This window comes from Somniosus microcephalus, chromosome 8, assembly GCF_052327205.1.
Source record: "Somniosus microcephalus isolate GS21.2 chromosome 8, FLI_Smic_1.0, whole genome shotgun sequence".
Taxonomy (NCBI): Eukaryota; Metazoa; Chordata; class Chondrichthyes; order Squaliformes; family Somniosidae; genus Somniosus; species Somniosus microcephalus.
This window is the reverse complement of record NC_140994.1, coordinates 92,666,292-92,683,153: the sequence shown is the minus strand read 5'-3', so window position 1 is coordinate 92,683,153 and position 16,862 is coordinate 92,666,292. Positions and strand designations below refer to the sequence as shown.

Sequence of the window (16,862 nt, the reverse complement as noted above, 5' to 3'; positions counted from 1 at the left end):
AGGGTAGAAGAAGTTTGGAACTCTCTTCCACAAACGGCAATTGATGCTAGATGTTAATTTTAAATCTGAGATCGATAGCTTTTTGTTAACCAAAGTTATTAAGGGATATGGGCCAAAGGCGGGTATATGGAGTTAGATCGCAGATCAGCCATGATCTCATTGAATGGCGGAACAGGCTTGAGGGGCTCAATGGCCTCCTCCTGTTCCTGTGTTCCTAGAACAAATACAGTGGATAGCAACAAATGGCTTACGGATTTACCAAAATTACACATTTTAATGCACTAGCATTCAGCAACAGATTCTATACAATGAAAGAAACTGACTGATATTGATAGAAAATGTTAAATTAACAGCAGAGGAAATTGGTTGCACTTCAGAACTAAATTAATGATCTTTCTGTACATCACTGTAACCCTTTAAAAGCAATTTCAATTAATGAGTCCAAAGCCAGATAACTTACCAAGGAGATTTATTGCAATATATTATCCATTCAAATACATCTTTACTTTAAGAGAGAAGCACAGAGAACATAGACTGTGGTACATGGAACAGGAACAAGCTTTTGAAATTTCAGGCAACTCAATTTAAATTAACAGAACATTTCCATTAATCACAGTATTCCAACAAGACTTTTTTTAAATTTCAAAAAGCATTTTCTTTGTAAAAGTTTGCAAATTCAAATCATAGGATGTTAAATGCATAAAAAAAATTTCAAGACCAAAACTGCAAGTATGAAATTGTTTTTGTATCTGAAAACAAGTCACCTTTTAATAACCGTTCTTCATAAAAGTAGTTTGAATACATTAATGATTCAGTATGTACAAATGACAGAAATAATTTGAACACCATACTGCAAAATAATGGCTTCAGAGCAGATGTAGCCTATGTTCAATACCTCAAATTTTGTTGACCACAAATTAGATCATGCTACAAGATTTCGGACAGCTAATATTTGGGATGAACAACCAACATGCTACTATAGTAAGGACATCTCTCCATTGAAAGACCAAATCACATGAACATCAAGGTAACAAAGGTAGGGTTCAAAATTTGAGGCAGCCATGTACAGCTTTAAAATTAATCTGGGCATATGCCATTTTAAATCTGATGCCCAACTTCAATGTACAGATGCAGAAAATGGTTGATGCACTAGTGCTGAAGACATCACGCAGAACTAAAACTGCCACGGTGCTGCACTACCTTCAGATAACTGGGGCTAGCAAAGTTTTCCTCATATGCATCTGTCGAAACCATCCTGCTTTGCCAAACTTTGTGTGGTGTTGCAAGTTTTTTAAATCATACTTCTTCTACTCCCCCCCCCACCCCCCTCTTCCCCCAGTATTACACATTTGATGGACAGTGAATACAATCAGTGGAAATCAGGGTACGATGTTACCAGAATAAAAGGGCGATTTATACAGTTTTAAAAACAAGCTTTGAGAAAAATAATTGCAGACGTTGCAATATGGAAGTGTCCCAGGTGCGGGTGGGGTTAGGAGGAAAGAAATTGCATCTCCAAGCCAAATTCCGAAAACGTGTTGAATGGTCACGTTCAATTCTGATAGCGTGCAAAATAAGTCAAAACCTTTAGCTCTTTCACTGAATAGTAAAGTTACAAAACAAAACCCTTTACAAATTTTTAACTTCCTCAGCTAGATTTTTCTTATAAATTCTTATATCAAAATGTAACACACCCATTTTAATGTCTATACAAATTTTCATTCAATGTACTGTAGTTACACTATTTGTTCTGCAGAATATAGAATCAGAGTCTCATTAATGCTGGACCAGCACTTTATAAAGGGCCTCTTATTAAAACAAAACAAAAACATAGTTGAGTGTGTATATGAAAAATTGCATAATTTATATTTGGCAGTATAAGTTATTTAAGGTTTTATAAAACTGTTATACTGTTCCATGCAAGTAACAATACATCACAAATTTAAAAGAAATAATTAGCCTTCCAATACATCGGGGTAGGCACATCAGCAGGAACTAGAGCTCAGCGTTATTCAGGGTTCCATCTTCAATTCTGCAGCGGTGTCCAAACATTTCAGGTTTTTTTTTTAAATTACACACTTTACATCTCATTTCCACAGGAAGAAAATGCAAGGAACAACACGAATCTGCTACATACCAAACCTGGAACCAGGTCTGAGCAGAACTGGCACCAGGAGCAAATCCTACAAATCTCTAAGGCAGCAAGTAACTACAAGTGCTACATATTGTAAAAATGTTCTTAATCCACTCAAAGTGAGTATGCCTCAAAAGGTACTTACTAGTTTCTAATATACAGCTTAAGCTCAATGAAAAATAGTAACCTCGGTGTATAAATTAGCTGCCAGCTCATCTCATAGAAAACATTATAGCCAGTGTTTCATGAGAGAATATACAAAGTGGACGGAAAATATGTAATATGCTTAAACAAACCACCCACCGCTCTAAAATAAAATCTGCAACAGAAACTCCTGTTGCAGCTCGTCATTGAGATTTCCCACTGTTCTTTGGTCTTTTTACCTGTTCCCTTTTTTTTATCCTTTTCAGCAATTAAATGGCTTTTGAACAAGCATACACAAAAATATGTACAGAACATTCATTTTAGCTTCTGAGGAAATGTATTAAATAGCTGTACAACACAAAGCATTTAAATCAAAACTAAAAAAGTAAAACAAAGTGAAACATTTTGGCAGGGAAGAGACTCTCTGACCCCTTTGTAAAAAATAAAATTTGCAATAAAGACAATGTCAATGAACCCAGAGTGTTAAATGGTTGTCCAAATATGCAGAATTCATATTTGGTAAAGGTACCATATTCAGTGAAAAGTAGTTAACAAAGGTGGCCTAGTGTTTTCAGTGTATAATACAGACTGAACTAGAAGTTTCAGACTGAAGTTCTGCATGATCATTACAGCCACTGTATGTCCAGGACAGCTTACTGGCTAGAAAAAGTGTCCTAAAAGTAGGCTAATGCTGGTGGATAGCTAAATATAACAGTATCATGCAATTGTGCCTCTTACTCCAACAAATTAGCATCTTCGCATTCACCTTGCATGGAGTTTTCAACCGACTCACTCAGCTCTTCGCCACCTCCAAAATGCTCACTCTCACCCCCAAAGTACACCCCATCGGCTCCATACGGAGTTCCAGCTTCCTCCTCTATTCCATTATAAAATTCTTCAATATCACTCTCCTCTTCCCCGTCGCCAACACTTCTGCTGCTACAGGACTCATTGTCGCTAACACTGTTGCCAGAAGATGAACCCTCATCTCCCTCAGAGTCAGAGTAGACTTCAGCACCATGGAAAATGTAACGATTGGGTGCCAAGAACAGATACCGGGAATCTGAAAATTAAGAAATAGACATGTTGTAAGGCCATTGTAGTAAGTTAGAAATATACAATATTCAATTAGATCCCCTCTCCCCGCCACCCCCCACCTCCATCTGCAATGTAAAACAGCAAAAGTTGAGAACTGAGAGTCTATGGGTTCCATAAGGTACATCTGGGTTCTGTAGTTGAGAGGGCAATGTAAAATACTGGGCAATGATGCACAATGTTCTTTATTAATCAACACAATCGACATTGAACTACAACAAATTGCAAAAATTAGATGGTAGAAGCACATTGTATATGCAAAGTAATCTGAATGTTTGTGTACCCAGATCACTTGGTTTACACATGCAGAATCTGTACATTCCATTTCTGAATCTAGGAGTCCCTGTGCGAAGCTTTCTCCTCGCCTCCAAATTATTATTTTCATTTAAAGGTCACCAACATAACAGACATATTCTAAATATACAATGTGCCATACAGTGTCAGCTGTGGCTCAGTGGTAGCACTCTCGCCTCCCAAGTCGCTAGGTTGTGGGTTCAAGACCCACTCCAGAGACTTGAGCAAAAAATCTAGGCTGACACCTCAGTGCAGTACTAAGGGAATGCTGCACTGTTGGTGGTGCTGTCTTTCGGATGGAACGATAAATCGAGGCCCCGTCTGCCCACTCAGGTGGACGTAAAGAATCCCATGGTGCTATCTCGAAGAGCGGGGGAGTTCTCCCCGGTGTCCTGGCCAATATTTATCCTTCAACCATAATCACAAACAGATCATCTGATCATTATCACAATGCTGTTTGTGGGACCTTGCTGTGCGCAAATTGGCTGCCGCGTTTCCTACATTACAACAGTGACTATACTACAAAAGTATTTCATTGGCTGTAAAGCGCTTTGGGACAACCTGAGCGTCATGAAAGGTGCTATATAAATGCAGGTCTTTCTCCTTTTCAATAACACTTCCCCAGGCTCATCCCTGTACTTTTATTAGGCCTCGTCTCTTCCTTCCATTATGTTCCTAGCCCCTTAACCTCCCACCTAATATTGTTCACAGCCACTCAAACTGGGCAACAAACGTTTATATTGCTTCCCCTGAAAACTTTTACAGCAGCTTCCGATATCACTGCTGTCGATGAGATTTATTTGTAGTCTGCCACTGCTGAAGGACTATTCTTTGTACCAGCAGTAACTACCAAAATTCAGAGAATCGGAGAACTCTGCCTAGTTTGATGCTGGCATTATTTCGGCACACTGTTTAGAAAGCCAAGGGCTGGTCACCCAACATCTGGCCCCAATAATCAGCAGTGTGCCACGAGGCGCAATTCCTACCACCGGTAATATTTAGGGCATCAAATATGCCCTATTGTGGCGGAGCCACCAAGGGTCTCAGAACAATTGGTAATAATCCCTTTAACTACAGTGTAGTGTAACCGCGGACTGCACCTTTAAACTGCCTGTTGACTGTACTGTATTGTGTTTTCCTGCACTCCACGTGATGACGTCATGACGCTGATCACGTGACCACCAGTGGCGCGAAGAATGCGATGACGTCATGACGTCAGCTTCCAGAATCTTCCAGTAGTCGTTGAGTGCCCAGCAAGCTGTATAGACCCGTGTACCGTTTCTCCTGTAGTTTCCCTGTTAACTTCGTTATTCATTAAAACCTGTTGATTTGATTCATCGAGTCGAATACCTTATTCGGGTAGGAACCTCCGTTCCTACACTATAGTCATTTCAACCATTGTAAGTACAGCTTTGCTTTTATGGACACAGAATGCTCCAGACTTACTTATGCCAATTCATCTCCTACACCGTGTGTGCATGTTACATCAGGTCTATCTTCCCTGAATTGAGACTGCCATTTCTTGCTGGTGGTGATGGGGGCAGATGTGGGGGGGACGAAGAGGAAAAGGAATCTCGTACAGTCCAGTAACCTTTCACTCCACTGACCTGCTTTGGGGGGAGGTGGAGGGAGAGAGAAAGGGGTCAAACTCCTGTCCTACATGCTTGCATGATGCCATCTGAATTTTAAAAAATTCATTCTCGGGATGTGGGCGTCATTGGCAAAGGCCAGCATTTACTATCCATCCTTAGTTGCCCTTGAGAAGGTGGTGGAGGTGGTGGACATTGCCAGCAATCCAGAGGGGAGGGGGATGAAACACGATATGCAACACAAGTGATTCATTTTGAAGAGTTCTGCAAAATTAGGAATCTGGGTCGGATAATTACAAGCTTTGAGGTTGAAGTTTCCAGTAGACAACCTGAAGACAATGTGTAGGTTAAGAACATTGTCCCTTCAAGAAATGTGCATATTTGAGAAAGATCAGTACCTGGGGGATGCTAACTTGAGGGTCATGATGAAAAGGTGCAAAGGACATTGCAGTCTCCTTAAAGATAATCAATACTTAATGCAGGCTGCACTATTGTATACAGGACTAAAGGAATAAAGGAGACTATGAAGGTATGAGAGCGGAATTGAGTAGAGTGGATTGGGAAAATAGATTAAAGGGTAAGACGATACATGATCAGTGGTGTACATTTAAGGAGTTATTTTACAACTTCCAAAAAATATATATTCCACTGAGAAGAAAAGGGTGTAAAAGAAAAGACAGCCATCCGTGGCTAAGTAAAGAAATTAAGGATAGTATTCGACTAAAAACAAGGGCATATAAGGTAGCCAAATCTAGTGGGAGGATAGAGGATTGGGAAAACTTTAAAAGACAGCAAAAAATAACAAAAAGATTGATTAAGAAAGGGAAGATAGATTATGAAAGTAAATTAGCAAAAAATATAAAAACAGATAGTAAGAGTTTTTATAGTTATATAAAAAGAAAAAGGGTGGCTAAAGTAAATGTTGGTCCCTTAGAGGATGAGACCGGGAAATTAATGGTGGGAAATATGGAGATGGCAAAAACACTGAATGAATATTTTGTATCAGTCTTTACAGTAGAAGACACTAAGAATATCCCAACACTGGACAAACAGGGGGCTATGGGGGGGGGGGGGGGTGGGGAGGAGCTAAACACGATCAAAATCACTAAGTGGTACTCGGTAAAATAATGGGACTCAAGGCGGATAAATCACCTGGACCTGATGGCTTTCATCCTAGGGTCTTGAGGGAAGTGGCGGTAGGGATTGTGGATGCATTGGTAATAATTTTCCAAAACTCCCTGGACTCAGCAAAGGTCCCGACAGACTGGAAAACTGCTAATGTAACGCCCTTATTTAAAAAGGGCAGTAGACAGAAGGCTGGAAACTATAGACCGGTTAGCCTAACATCTGTGGTAGGTAAAATATTGCAGTCCATTATTAAGGAGACAGTAACAGGACATTTGGATAATCATAATTTAATAGGACAAAGTCAGCATGGTTTTATGAAGGGGGAGTCATGTTTGGCAAATTTGCTGGAGTTCTTTGAGGAAGTAACATGTAGGGTGGATAAAGGGGAACCAGTGGATGTAATGTATTTAGACTTCCAAAAGGCATTTGACAAGGTGTCACACAGAAGATTATTGCTTAAGATAAAAAATCACGGGATTGGGGGTAATATTCTGGCATGGATAGAGGATTGGCTATCTAACAGAAGGCAGAGAGTTGGGATAAATGGTTCATTCTCGGACTGGCAATCAGTAAATAGTGGTGTTCCACAGGGGTCAGTGCTGGGTCCCCAACTCTTTACAATCTATATTAACGATTTGGAGGAGGGGACCAAGTGTAACATATCAAAGTTTGCAGGTGATACTAAGATGGGAGGGAAAGTAGTGAGTGAGGAGGACATAAAAAACCTGCAAGGGGACATAGACAGGCTAAGTAAGTGGGCAGAGATTTGGCAGATGGAATACAATACTGGAAAGTGTGAGGTTATGCACTTTGGCAGGAAAAATCGTAGAGCAAGTTATTATCTTAATGGCAAGGAACTGGAAAGTACTGAAGTACAAAGGGATCTGGGGGTCCTGGTGCACGAAACTCAAAAGGTTAGTATGCAGGTGCAGCAAGTGATTAAGAAGGCCAATGGAATGTTGGCTTTCATTGCTAGGGGGATAAAATATAAAAATAGGGAGGTATTGCTTCAGTTGTACAAGGTATTGGTGAGACCGCACCTGGAATAGTGCATACAGTTTTGGTGTCCATACTTAAGAAAAGACATACTTGCTCTCGAGTCAGTACAAAGAAGGTTCACTCGGTTAATCCCGGGATGAGGGGATGGACATATGAGGAGAGGTTGAGTAGATTGGGACTCTACTCATTGGAGTTCAGAAGAATGAGAGGCGATCTTATTGAAACATATAAGATTGCGAAGGGGTTGGATCGGGTGGATGCGAGGAGGATGTTCCCGATGATGGGTGAAACTAGAACTAGGGGGCATAGTCTTAGAATAAGGGGCTGCTCTTTCAAAACTGAGATGAGGAGGAACTACTTCACTCAGAGGGTGGTAGGTCCATGGAATATGCTGCCCCAAAAAGCTGTAGAAGCTACATCATTACATAAATTTAAAACAGAAATAGACAGTTTCCTAGAAGTAAAGGGAATTAAGGGTTATGGGGAGCGGGCAGGAATTTGGACATGAGTCTAGGTTCGGATCGGTCATGGCCCTGTGGGTAGCGGAGCGGGCCCAGGTAGCCTGATCCTGCTCCTATTTCGTGTGTCTAATTCTGTTAGATTCAGGAGATGGTTCTGTGATAGTAGATCGGCGGTTAGGATCAGATCAGCCATGATCTTATTGAATGGCGGAGCAGGCTCGAGGGGCCGATTGGCCTACTCCTGCTCCTATTTCTTATGTTCTTATGTTTCCAAGTAGGTCTCCTTCACAGTCCAGAATTCAAAGGCAAGCAATGGAAGAGCTTCCCACAGCCCATGTGTGAGATCAAGACCAAGCCATGAAGTGGGTTTGTGGAAGAGGAAGTGGCTGTAGGGGGAAGTCAGTCTTGCAGCAAGCTGCCTCTTCGCCAAATCCCCCAAGGGCCGGGATTAAGCAGCTGGTGGCAAGTAAACCTTGTCCAGCACTGGACTTTGATGTCTAGAACATTCAAGTGCAACACACACTGCCATTAGTAGTTCCATCGACCAGTGTGAAGGTGTCAGTCATATGTTGAAGGAACTGTGACATTTGGCCGACAGCTACGGTCTGCCGTTACCGGAGAACATACCGTTTTATTTCCAGGGCTCGGTGCCTACCATGATTGGGGTACAGAGGTGCAAGCAGGCGTTGTGAAACTCAGCATCTAGAGCTGCTTGGCCCACTGTTAATGGGGTTCTGTCAAGGGAGGGCAGCAAAACACACACACAATTTTCAGTAGTTGGGCTGCTCACATAATGAGGGCTCATACCCACACTTGACTAACTAGTGACTCTTGATATGTATCCCTCTGCTGCTTTTAATAGCTCTTTCAGTTCACTGGATTTCAACTTTTCTTTGCATTTCTGTAAACTTTCTCTTTTATCTTGATACTGCATCGTACCTCATTTATTGATCATGGTTGCTTAACTACACGTCGAGCTTTTGCTTTCTCGAGGTGTGTACTGCTTTTGTATCGTACCAAATACCTCTTCGAATCAGTTTCCCCCCCTAAGCTGCATGGCTGCGCAGTTCCCTCGAGGCTGCCGCGCACCAGGTGTTGCAGGCCGCGCAGTCCCACTGGAGCGCGCTCCAGCACTCTTTTTAATCGCGTCCCACAAGCTCATTCTTTAGGCCCGCAGGAGCGGGTTTCGGCACCTGCGCGCTAGAGCCCGCTACAGGCCTGACCCTGAGGTACTGTATGTGAACGCTGATTATCCACACCACTATTCCTGTGGTCTTCTGTGAATGCTCGCGGTATCCCAGAGCCGCTCAGGCGCATTACCCAACAGCTGCGGCCTTGCAGCATGGCCACAAATTCTTCAGCTCCATGGGAGAACTGGATACACTGGTGGCTGGGGGTGGGTGGGAGCGAGAGAGACAGCCAGACAGCCTGGGGGAGGGCGAGGCAGACAGCCTGGGGGAGGGCGAGGCAGACAGCCTGGGGGAGGCATAAGAAACAGGAGCAGGAGTAGGCCATTTGGCCCGTCGAGCCTGTTCTGCCATTCAATAAGATCATGGCTGATCTTCTACCTCAACTCCACTTTCCTGCACTATCCCCATATCCCTTAGGTTTCCTTAATATTAAAAAATCTATCGATCTTTGTCTTGAATATACTCAACGACTGAGCCTCCACAGCCCTCTGGGGTAGAGAATTCCAAAGATTCCTTGCAGTCAGAATCGGGGGAATTTATAATGGGGAAACAAAGAAATGGCCGACCAATTAAATACGTATTTTGGTTCTGTCTTCACAAAGGAGGACACAAATAACCTCCCAGAGATGTCGGGGAACATAGGGTCGGATGAAAGGGAGAAACTGAAAGAAATCAGTATTTGTAGGGAAATGGTGTTAGGGAAATTGATGGGATAAAAGGCTGATAAATCCCCAGGGCCTGATAATCTACATCCTAGAGTACTTAAGGAAGTGGCCCTAGAAATAGTTGATGCTTTGCTGATCATCTTCCAGCATTCGATGAAATCTGGAACAGTACCCATGGATTGGAGGGTAGCTAATGTTACCCCACTATTCAAAAAAGGTGGTAGAGAGAAAACAGGGAATTACAGACCGGTAAGCCTGACATCGGTAGTGGGGAAATTGCTAGAGTCCATTATAAAAGATGTAATAGCAGAGCACTTGGAAAACAGTGACAGCATCGGACAAAGTCACATGGATTTACAAAAGGTAAATCGTGTTTGACTAATCTACTGGAATTTTTTGAGGATGTAACTGGTAAAATAGATAAGGGAGAACCAGTGGATGTGGTATATTTGGACTTTCAGAAGGCTTTTGATGAGGTCCCGCATAAGAGATTAGCGTGTAAAGTTAAGGCACATGGGATTGGGGGCAAGGTATTGACTTGGATAGAGAACTGGTTGGCAGACAGAAAGCAAAGAGTTGGAATAAACGGGTCTTTTCCGAGTGGCAGGCAGTGACTAGTGGGGTACCGCAGGGATCGGTCCTTGGACCCCAGCTAGTCACAATATATATTAATGATCTAGACAAGGAAACTAGATGTAATATCTCCAAATTTGCACACGACACAAAGCTGGTTGGGCGTGTGTGCTGTGAGGATGCCGAGAAACTCCAGGATGATTTGGACAGGTTGGGTGATTGGGCAAAAGCATGGCAGATGCAATATAACGTGGATAAATGTGAGGTTATCCACTTTGGTGGCAAAAACAGGAAGGCAGATTATTATCTGAATGGCAATAGATTGAGAGAAGGGGAAGTGCAACGAGACCGGGGTGTCCTTGTGCACCAGTCGCTGAAGGTAAGCATGCAGGTGCAGCAGGCGGTTAAGAAGGCAAATGGCATGTTGGCCTTCGTAGCGAGAGGGTTTGAGTACAGGAACAAGGATGTCTTGCTGCAGTTATACAGGGCCTTGGTGAGACCACATCTTGAGTATTGTGTGCAGTTTTGGTCGCCTTATCTGAGGAAGGATGTTCTTGCCATGGAAGAAGTTCAGCGAAGATTCACCAGGCTGATACCTGGGATGGCAGGAATGACGTATGAGGAGAGATTGGGTCGATTGGGCTTGTGTTCGCTGGAGTTTAGAAGAATGAGAGGGGATCTCATTGAAACTTATAAAATTCTGACAGGACTGGACAGACTAGATGCAGGAAGGATGTTCCCGATGGTCAGGGAGACCAGAATCAGGGGTCACATTCTAAGGATTAAGGATAGGCCATTTAGGACAGAAATGAGGAGGAATTTCTTCACCCAGAGAGTGGTGAACCTGTGGAATTCTCTACCACAGCAGGCAGTAGAGGCCTATAAAAGGATCGTGGTGTCTGTCTATCTGTGTAGATGTCCGGGCATCACTCAAAAGTTATAGAGCGTACCTACACATATGTTAATATCAAAAGAAAGCTTATGATTAGGGGAGTGTCATAGGCGTATTTACTTTTTGGTCAGACAAAAATTGTTTGGACAGTATACAAAAAATGTTCAAAAATGGACAAAATCTGCTCATTAGCGGTTGACCAATCCTACCGCTCGTTAGCGTTGAGTGACGTGATGGTTGACCAATCCTACGGGGGCACGGGGGTCGTTTCATGGCATTTGTGGGCGGGGCCTATTCCTTCAAACTGCCGAGCGGGAGCTGAGCTGAGGTGAGTGGCGGCCATTAAAGACCGGCCGAGGCCTGAAGCTAAAAAAATGGTAATGGCAGGTGAGGAAATTGTTGATTCATTTGTATTGATTCAGGAATTTCTATCTCTCTCTCCTTCCCTCTCTCCCTTCCTTCCCTCTCTCTCTCTCTCTCGCCCTCTCTCTCCTTCCCCCTTTCTCTCTCTCTCTCCTTCCCACACAGACAGACAAACTCATTTATATATATCCCTTCCCCCCAGTCTCTCTCGCTCTCTCTTCCCCCAGTCTCACTCTCTCTCATTCCCTCTCTCTCTCCCCTTCCCCCCTCTCTCTCCACTTACCCCCTCTCTCTCTCTCCTTCCCCCTCTCTCTCTCCTTCACCTCTCTCTCTCTCTCCTTCCCCTTCTCACTCTCCTTCCCCCCTCTCTCCTTCCCCCTCTCTCTCTCTTCCCCTCTCCCTCTCCTTCCCCTCTCTCCCTCCCCCTCTCTCCCTCCCTCCCCCTCTCCCTCTCCTTCCCTCTCTCTCTCTCTCCCTCTCCTTCCCCTCTCTCTCCTTCCCCCCCTCTCCCTCCCTCTCTCCTCCCCCCCTCCCTCTCTCCTCCCCCCCTCCCTCTCTCCTTCCCTCTCTCTCTCTCTCTCTCTCCTTCCCCCCCTCCCTCTCTCTCTCCTCCCCTCTCCCCCTCCCTCTCCTTCCCCCCTCCCTCTCTCTCTCTCCTTCCCCCTCTCTCTCTCCCTCTCCTTCCCCCTCTCTCTCTCCCTCTCCTTCCCCCTCTCTCCCTCCCTCTCCTTCCCCCTCCCTCTCCTTCCCCCTCTCTCTCCTTCCCCCTCCTTCCCCCTCTCTCTCCTTCCCCCCCTCTCCCCCCCCCTCTCTCCTTCCCCCCTCTCCCCCTCCCCCTCTCTCCTTCCCCCCCTCTCCCCCTCCCCCTCTCTCCTTCCCCCCCTCTCTCTCTCCTTCCCCCCCCTCTCTTTCCCCCCCTCTCTCTCTCCTTCCCCCCCCCTCTTTCCCCCCCTCTCTCTCTCCTTCCCCCCCCTCTCTCCTCTCCTTCCCCCCCTCCCTCTCCTTCCCCCTCGCCTTCCCCCTTTCTCTCTCCCCTTCCCCTTTCTCTCTCCCTCTCCTTCCCCTCTCCCTTTCCTTCCCCCTCTCTCCCTCTCCTTCCCCCTCTCCCCCCTCTCCTTCCCCCCCTCTCTCTCTCCCTCTCCTTCCCCCCTCTCTCCCTCTCCCTCTCCTTCCACCCCTCCCTCTCTCCTTCCCCCCCCTCTCCCTCCTCCCTCTCTCTCTCCTTCCCCCCCTCTCCCCTTCCCCCTCTCTCTCTCTTCTTCCCCCCTCTCTTTCCCCCTCCCCTTCTCCCCCTCTCTCCCTTCCCCCCCTCTCTCTCTCCCCTTCCCCTCTCTCTCCCTCTCCTTCCCCCCTCTCTCTCCCTCTCCTTCCCCCTCTCTCTCTCCCCTTCCCCTCCTCTCATCCCCCTCTCTCTCTCGCTCCTTCCCTCTCTCTCTCTCGCTCCTTCCCCCTCTCTCTCTCTCTCCTTCCCCCTCTCTCTCTCTCTCTCCTTCCCCCCTCCCTCTCTCCTTCCCCCCCTCCCTCTCTCTCTCGCTCCTTCCCCTCTCTCTCTCTCTCTCCTTCCCCCTCTCTCTCGCTCTCTCTCCTTCCCCCCTCTCTCCTCCCCCCCTCCTCTCTCTCCTTCCCTCTCCCTCCTCCCCCCTCTCTCTCTCCCCTTCCCCCCCTCTCCTCCTCCCCCCTTTCTCTCTCTCTCCTCCCCCCCTCTCTCTCTTCCCCCCTCTCCCCTTCCCCCTCTCTCTCCCCTTGCCCCCTCTCTCTCTTCTTCCCCCTCTCTCTCCTTCCCCCTCCCTCTCCCCTTCGCCCCCTCTCTCCCCTTCCCCCTCCCTCCTTCCCCCTCTCTCCTTCCCCCTCTCTCTCTCCTTCCCCCTCTCTCTCTCTCTCTCCGTCCCCCTCTCTCACCTCCTTCCCCCTCTCTCACTCCTTCACCCTCTCTCTCTCTCTCTCCCTCCCCCCTCTCTCTCTCTCTCCTTCCCCCCCCTCTCTCTCTCTCCTTCCCCCCCTCTCTCTCCTTCCCCCTCTCTCTCTCTCCTTCCCCCCTCTCCCCCTCTCTTCCCCCCCCTCTCTCTCTTCCCCCCCCCTCTCTCACTCTCCTTCCCCCCCTCTCTCTCTCTCCTTCCCCCCCTCTCTCTCTCTCCTTCCCCCCCTCTCTCTCTCTCTCTCTCCTTCCCCCCCTCTCTCTCTCTCTCACTCTCTCCTTCCCCCCTCTCTCTCCTTCCCCCCCTCTCTCTCTCTCTCTCTCCTTCCCCTCTCTCTCTCCCTTCCCCCCCTCTCTCTCTCCTTCCCCCCCTCTCTCTCTCTCCTTCCCCCCTCTCTCTCTCCTTCCCCCCTCTCTCTCTCTCCTTCCCCCCTCTCTCTCTCCTTCCCCCCCTCTCTCTCTCCTTCCCCCCCTCTCTCTCTCCTTCCCCCCCTCTCTCTCTCCTTCCCCCCCTCTCTCTCTCTCCTTCCCCCCCTCTCGCTCTCTCCTTCCCCCCCTCTCGCTCTCTCTCTCCTTCCCCCCCCTCTCTCTCCTCCCCCCCCTCTCTCTCTCTCTCTCTCTCTCCTCCCCCCCTCTCTCTCTCTCTCTCCTCCCCCCCCCTCTCTCTCTCTCCTCCCCCCCTCTCTCTCTCTCCTCCCCCTCTCTCTCTCTCTCTCCTCCCCCTCTCTCTCTCTCTCCATCCCCCCCTCTCTCTCTCCTTCCCCCCCTCTCTCTCTCCTTCCCCCCCTCTCTCTCTCCTTCCCCCCCTCTCTCTCTCCTTCCCCCCCTCTCTCTCTCCTTCCCCCCCTCTCTCTCTCTCCTTCCCCCCCTCTCGCTCTCTCTCTCCTTCCCCCCCCTCTCTCTCCTCCCCCCCTCTCTCTCTCTCTCTCCTCCCCCCCCTCTCTCTCTCTCTCCTCCCCCCCTCTCTCTCTCCTCCCCCTCTCTCTCTCTCTCTCCTTCCCCCCCTCTCCTTCCCCCCCTCTCTCTCTCTCTCCTTCCACCCCTCTCTTTCCCCCCCCTCTCTCTCTCCTTCCCCCCTTTCTCTCTCTCCCTCCTTCCCCCTTTCTCTCTCTCTCTCCTTCCCCCTTTCTCTCTCTCCTTCCCCTTTCTCTCTCTCTCTCCTTCCCCCTTTCTCTCTCTCTCCTTCCCCCTTTCTCTCTCTCTCTCCTTCCCCCTTTCTCTCTCTCTCTCCTTCCCCCTTTCTCTCTCTCCTTCCCCCTTTCTCTCTCTCTCTCCTTCCCCCTTTCTCTCTCTCCTTCCCCCTTTCTCTCTCTCCTTCCCCCTTTCTCTCTCTCCTTCCCCCTTTCTCTCTCTCTCTCCTTCCCCCTTTCTCTCTCTCTCTCCTTCCCCCTTTCTCTCTCTCTCTCCTTCCCCCTTTCTCTCTCTCTCTCCTTCCCCCTTTCTCTCTCTCTCTCCTTCCCCCTTTCTCTCTCTCTCTCCTTCCCCCTTTCTCTCTCTCTCTCCTTCCCCCTTTCTCTCTCTCTCTCCTTCCCCCTTCTTCTCTCTCTCTCCTTCCCCCTTTCTCTCTCTCTCCTTCCCCCTTTCTCTCTCTCTCTCTCTCCTTCCCCCTTTCTCTCTCTCTCTCTCTCCTTCCCCCTTTCTCTCTCTCTCTCTCTCCTTCCCCCTTTCTCTCTCTCTCTCCTTCCCCCTTTCTCTCTCTCTCCTTCCCCCTTTCTCTCTCTCTCTCTCCTTCCCCCTTTCACTCTCTCTCTCCTTCCCCCTTTCACTCTCTCTCTCCTTCCCCCTTTCACTCTCTCTCTCCTTCCCCCTTTCACTCTCTCTCTCCTTCCCCCTTTCACTCTCTCTCTCCTTCCCCCTTTCTCTCCCTCTCTCCTTCCCCCTTTCCCTCTCTCCTTCCCCCTTTCTCTCTCTCTCCTTCCCCCTTTCTCTCTCTCTCCTTCCCCCTTTCTCTCTCTCTCCTTCCCCCTTTCTCTCTCTCTCCTTCCCCCTTTCTCTCTCTCTCCTTCCCCCTTTCTCTCTCTCTCCTTCCCCCTTTCTCTCTCTCTCCTTCCCCCTTTCTCTCTCTCTCCTTCCCCCTTTCTCTCTCTCTCCTTCCCCCTTTCTCTCTCTCTCTCCTTCCCCCTTTCTCTCTCTCTCTCCTTCCCCCTTTCTCTCTCTCTCTCTCCTTCCCCCTTTCTCTCTCTCTCTCTCCTTCCCCCTTTCTCTCTCTCTCTCTCCTTCCCCCTTTCTCTCTCTCTCTCTCTCCTCCTTCCCCCTTCTCTCTCTCTCTCTCCTTCCCCCTTTCTCTCTCTCTCTCCTTCCCCCTTTCTCTCTCTCTCTCCTTCCCCCCTTTCTCTCTCTCTCTCTCCTTCCCCCTTTCTCTCTCTCTCCTTCCCCCTTTCACTCTCTCTCTCCTTCCCCCTTTCTCTCCCTCTCTCCTTCCCCCTTTCTCTCTCTCTCCTTCCCCCTTTCTCTCTCTCTCCTTCCCCCTTTCTCTCTCTCTCTCCTTCCCACACAGACAGACTAACTCATTTATATATACACATATAATAAAAATTATTTCTACTTTTTTCCTAACAACATGCCCTCAAAAAACCCTCGGCAGCGCCGGGCACTCCAGCTAGTTAAATATATTCAAGAAGGAGCTGGATATATTTCTTAAGGCTTAAGGGATCAAGGGGTATGGGGAGAAAGCAGGGACCGGGTACTCAATTTGGATGATCAGCCATGATCGCATTGAATGGCAGAGCAGGCTCGAGGGGCCGAATGGCCTACTCCTGCTCCTATCTTCTATGTTTCTATTCACCACCCTCTGAGTGAAGAAATTTCTCCTCATCTCAGTCCTAAATGGCTGACTCCTTATTCTGAGACTGTGACCCCTGGCTCTAGACTCCCCAGCCAGGGAAAACATCCTGTCTGCATCTACCCTGTCAAGCCCTGTAAGAATTTTGTATGTTTACATAGATACATAGAACATAGAAGCAGGAGAAGGCCATTCGGCCCCTCGAGCCTGCTCCGCCATTCAATGAGATCATGGCTGATCATCCAAATTCAGTACCCGGTCTCTGCTTTCTCCCCATATCCCTTTAGCCTTAAGAAATATATCTAACTTTCAATGAGATCACCTCTCCTTCTAAACTCGAGAATATAGGCCTAGTCTACTCAGTCTCTCCTCATCGGACAATCCCCCCCATCCCAGGAACCAGTCTGGTGAACCTTTGTTGCACTCCCTCTATGGCAAGTATATCCTTCCTTAGGTAAGGAGACAAAACTATACACAATACTCCAGGTGTAGTCTCAATTGCAGTAAGACGTCTTTACTCTTCTACTCAAATCCTTTTGTAATAAAAGCCAACATACCATTTGCTTTCCTAATTGCTTGCTGTACCTGCATGTTAACTTTGTGATTCGTGTATAAGGACATTCAGGTCCCTCTGAACA

General features: G+C 47.5%; 1 protein-coding gene across 2 annotated transcripts in view; it reads right to left on the bottom strand.

Moving 5' to 3' along the window:
• Positions 1 to 452: 452 nt before the first annotated feature.
• The window catches only part of sirt1 (sirtuin 1), a 53,222-nt gene continuing 36,812 nt past the window's right edge, over positions 453 to 16,862 (bottom strand). For both annotated transcript variants that reach the window (XM_085994992.1, XM_085994994.1), the window contains exon 9: positions 453 to 3,341. In XM_085994992.1, the coding sequence (XP_085851118.1) occupies positions 3,013 to 3,341 (329 nt within the window). In that variant the 3' untranslated portion in view covers positions 453 to 3,012. The remainder of the gene's footprint in view (positions 3,342 to 16,862) is intronic.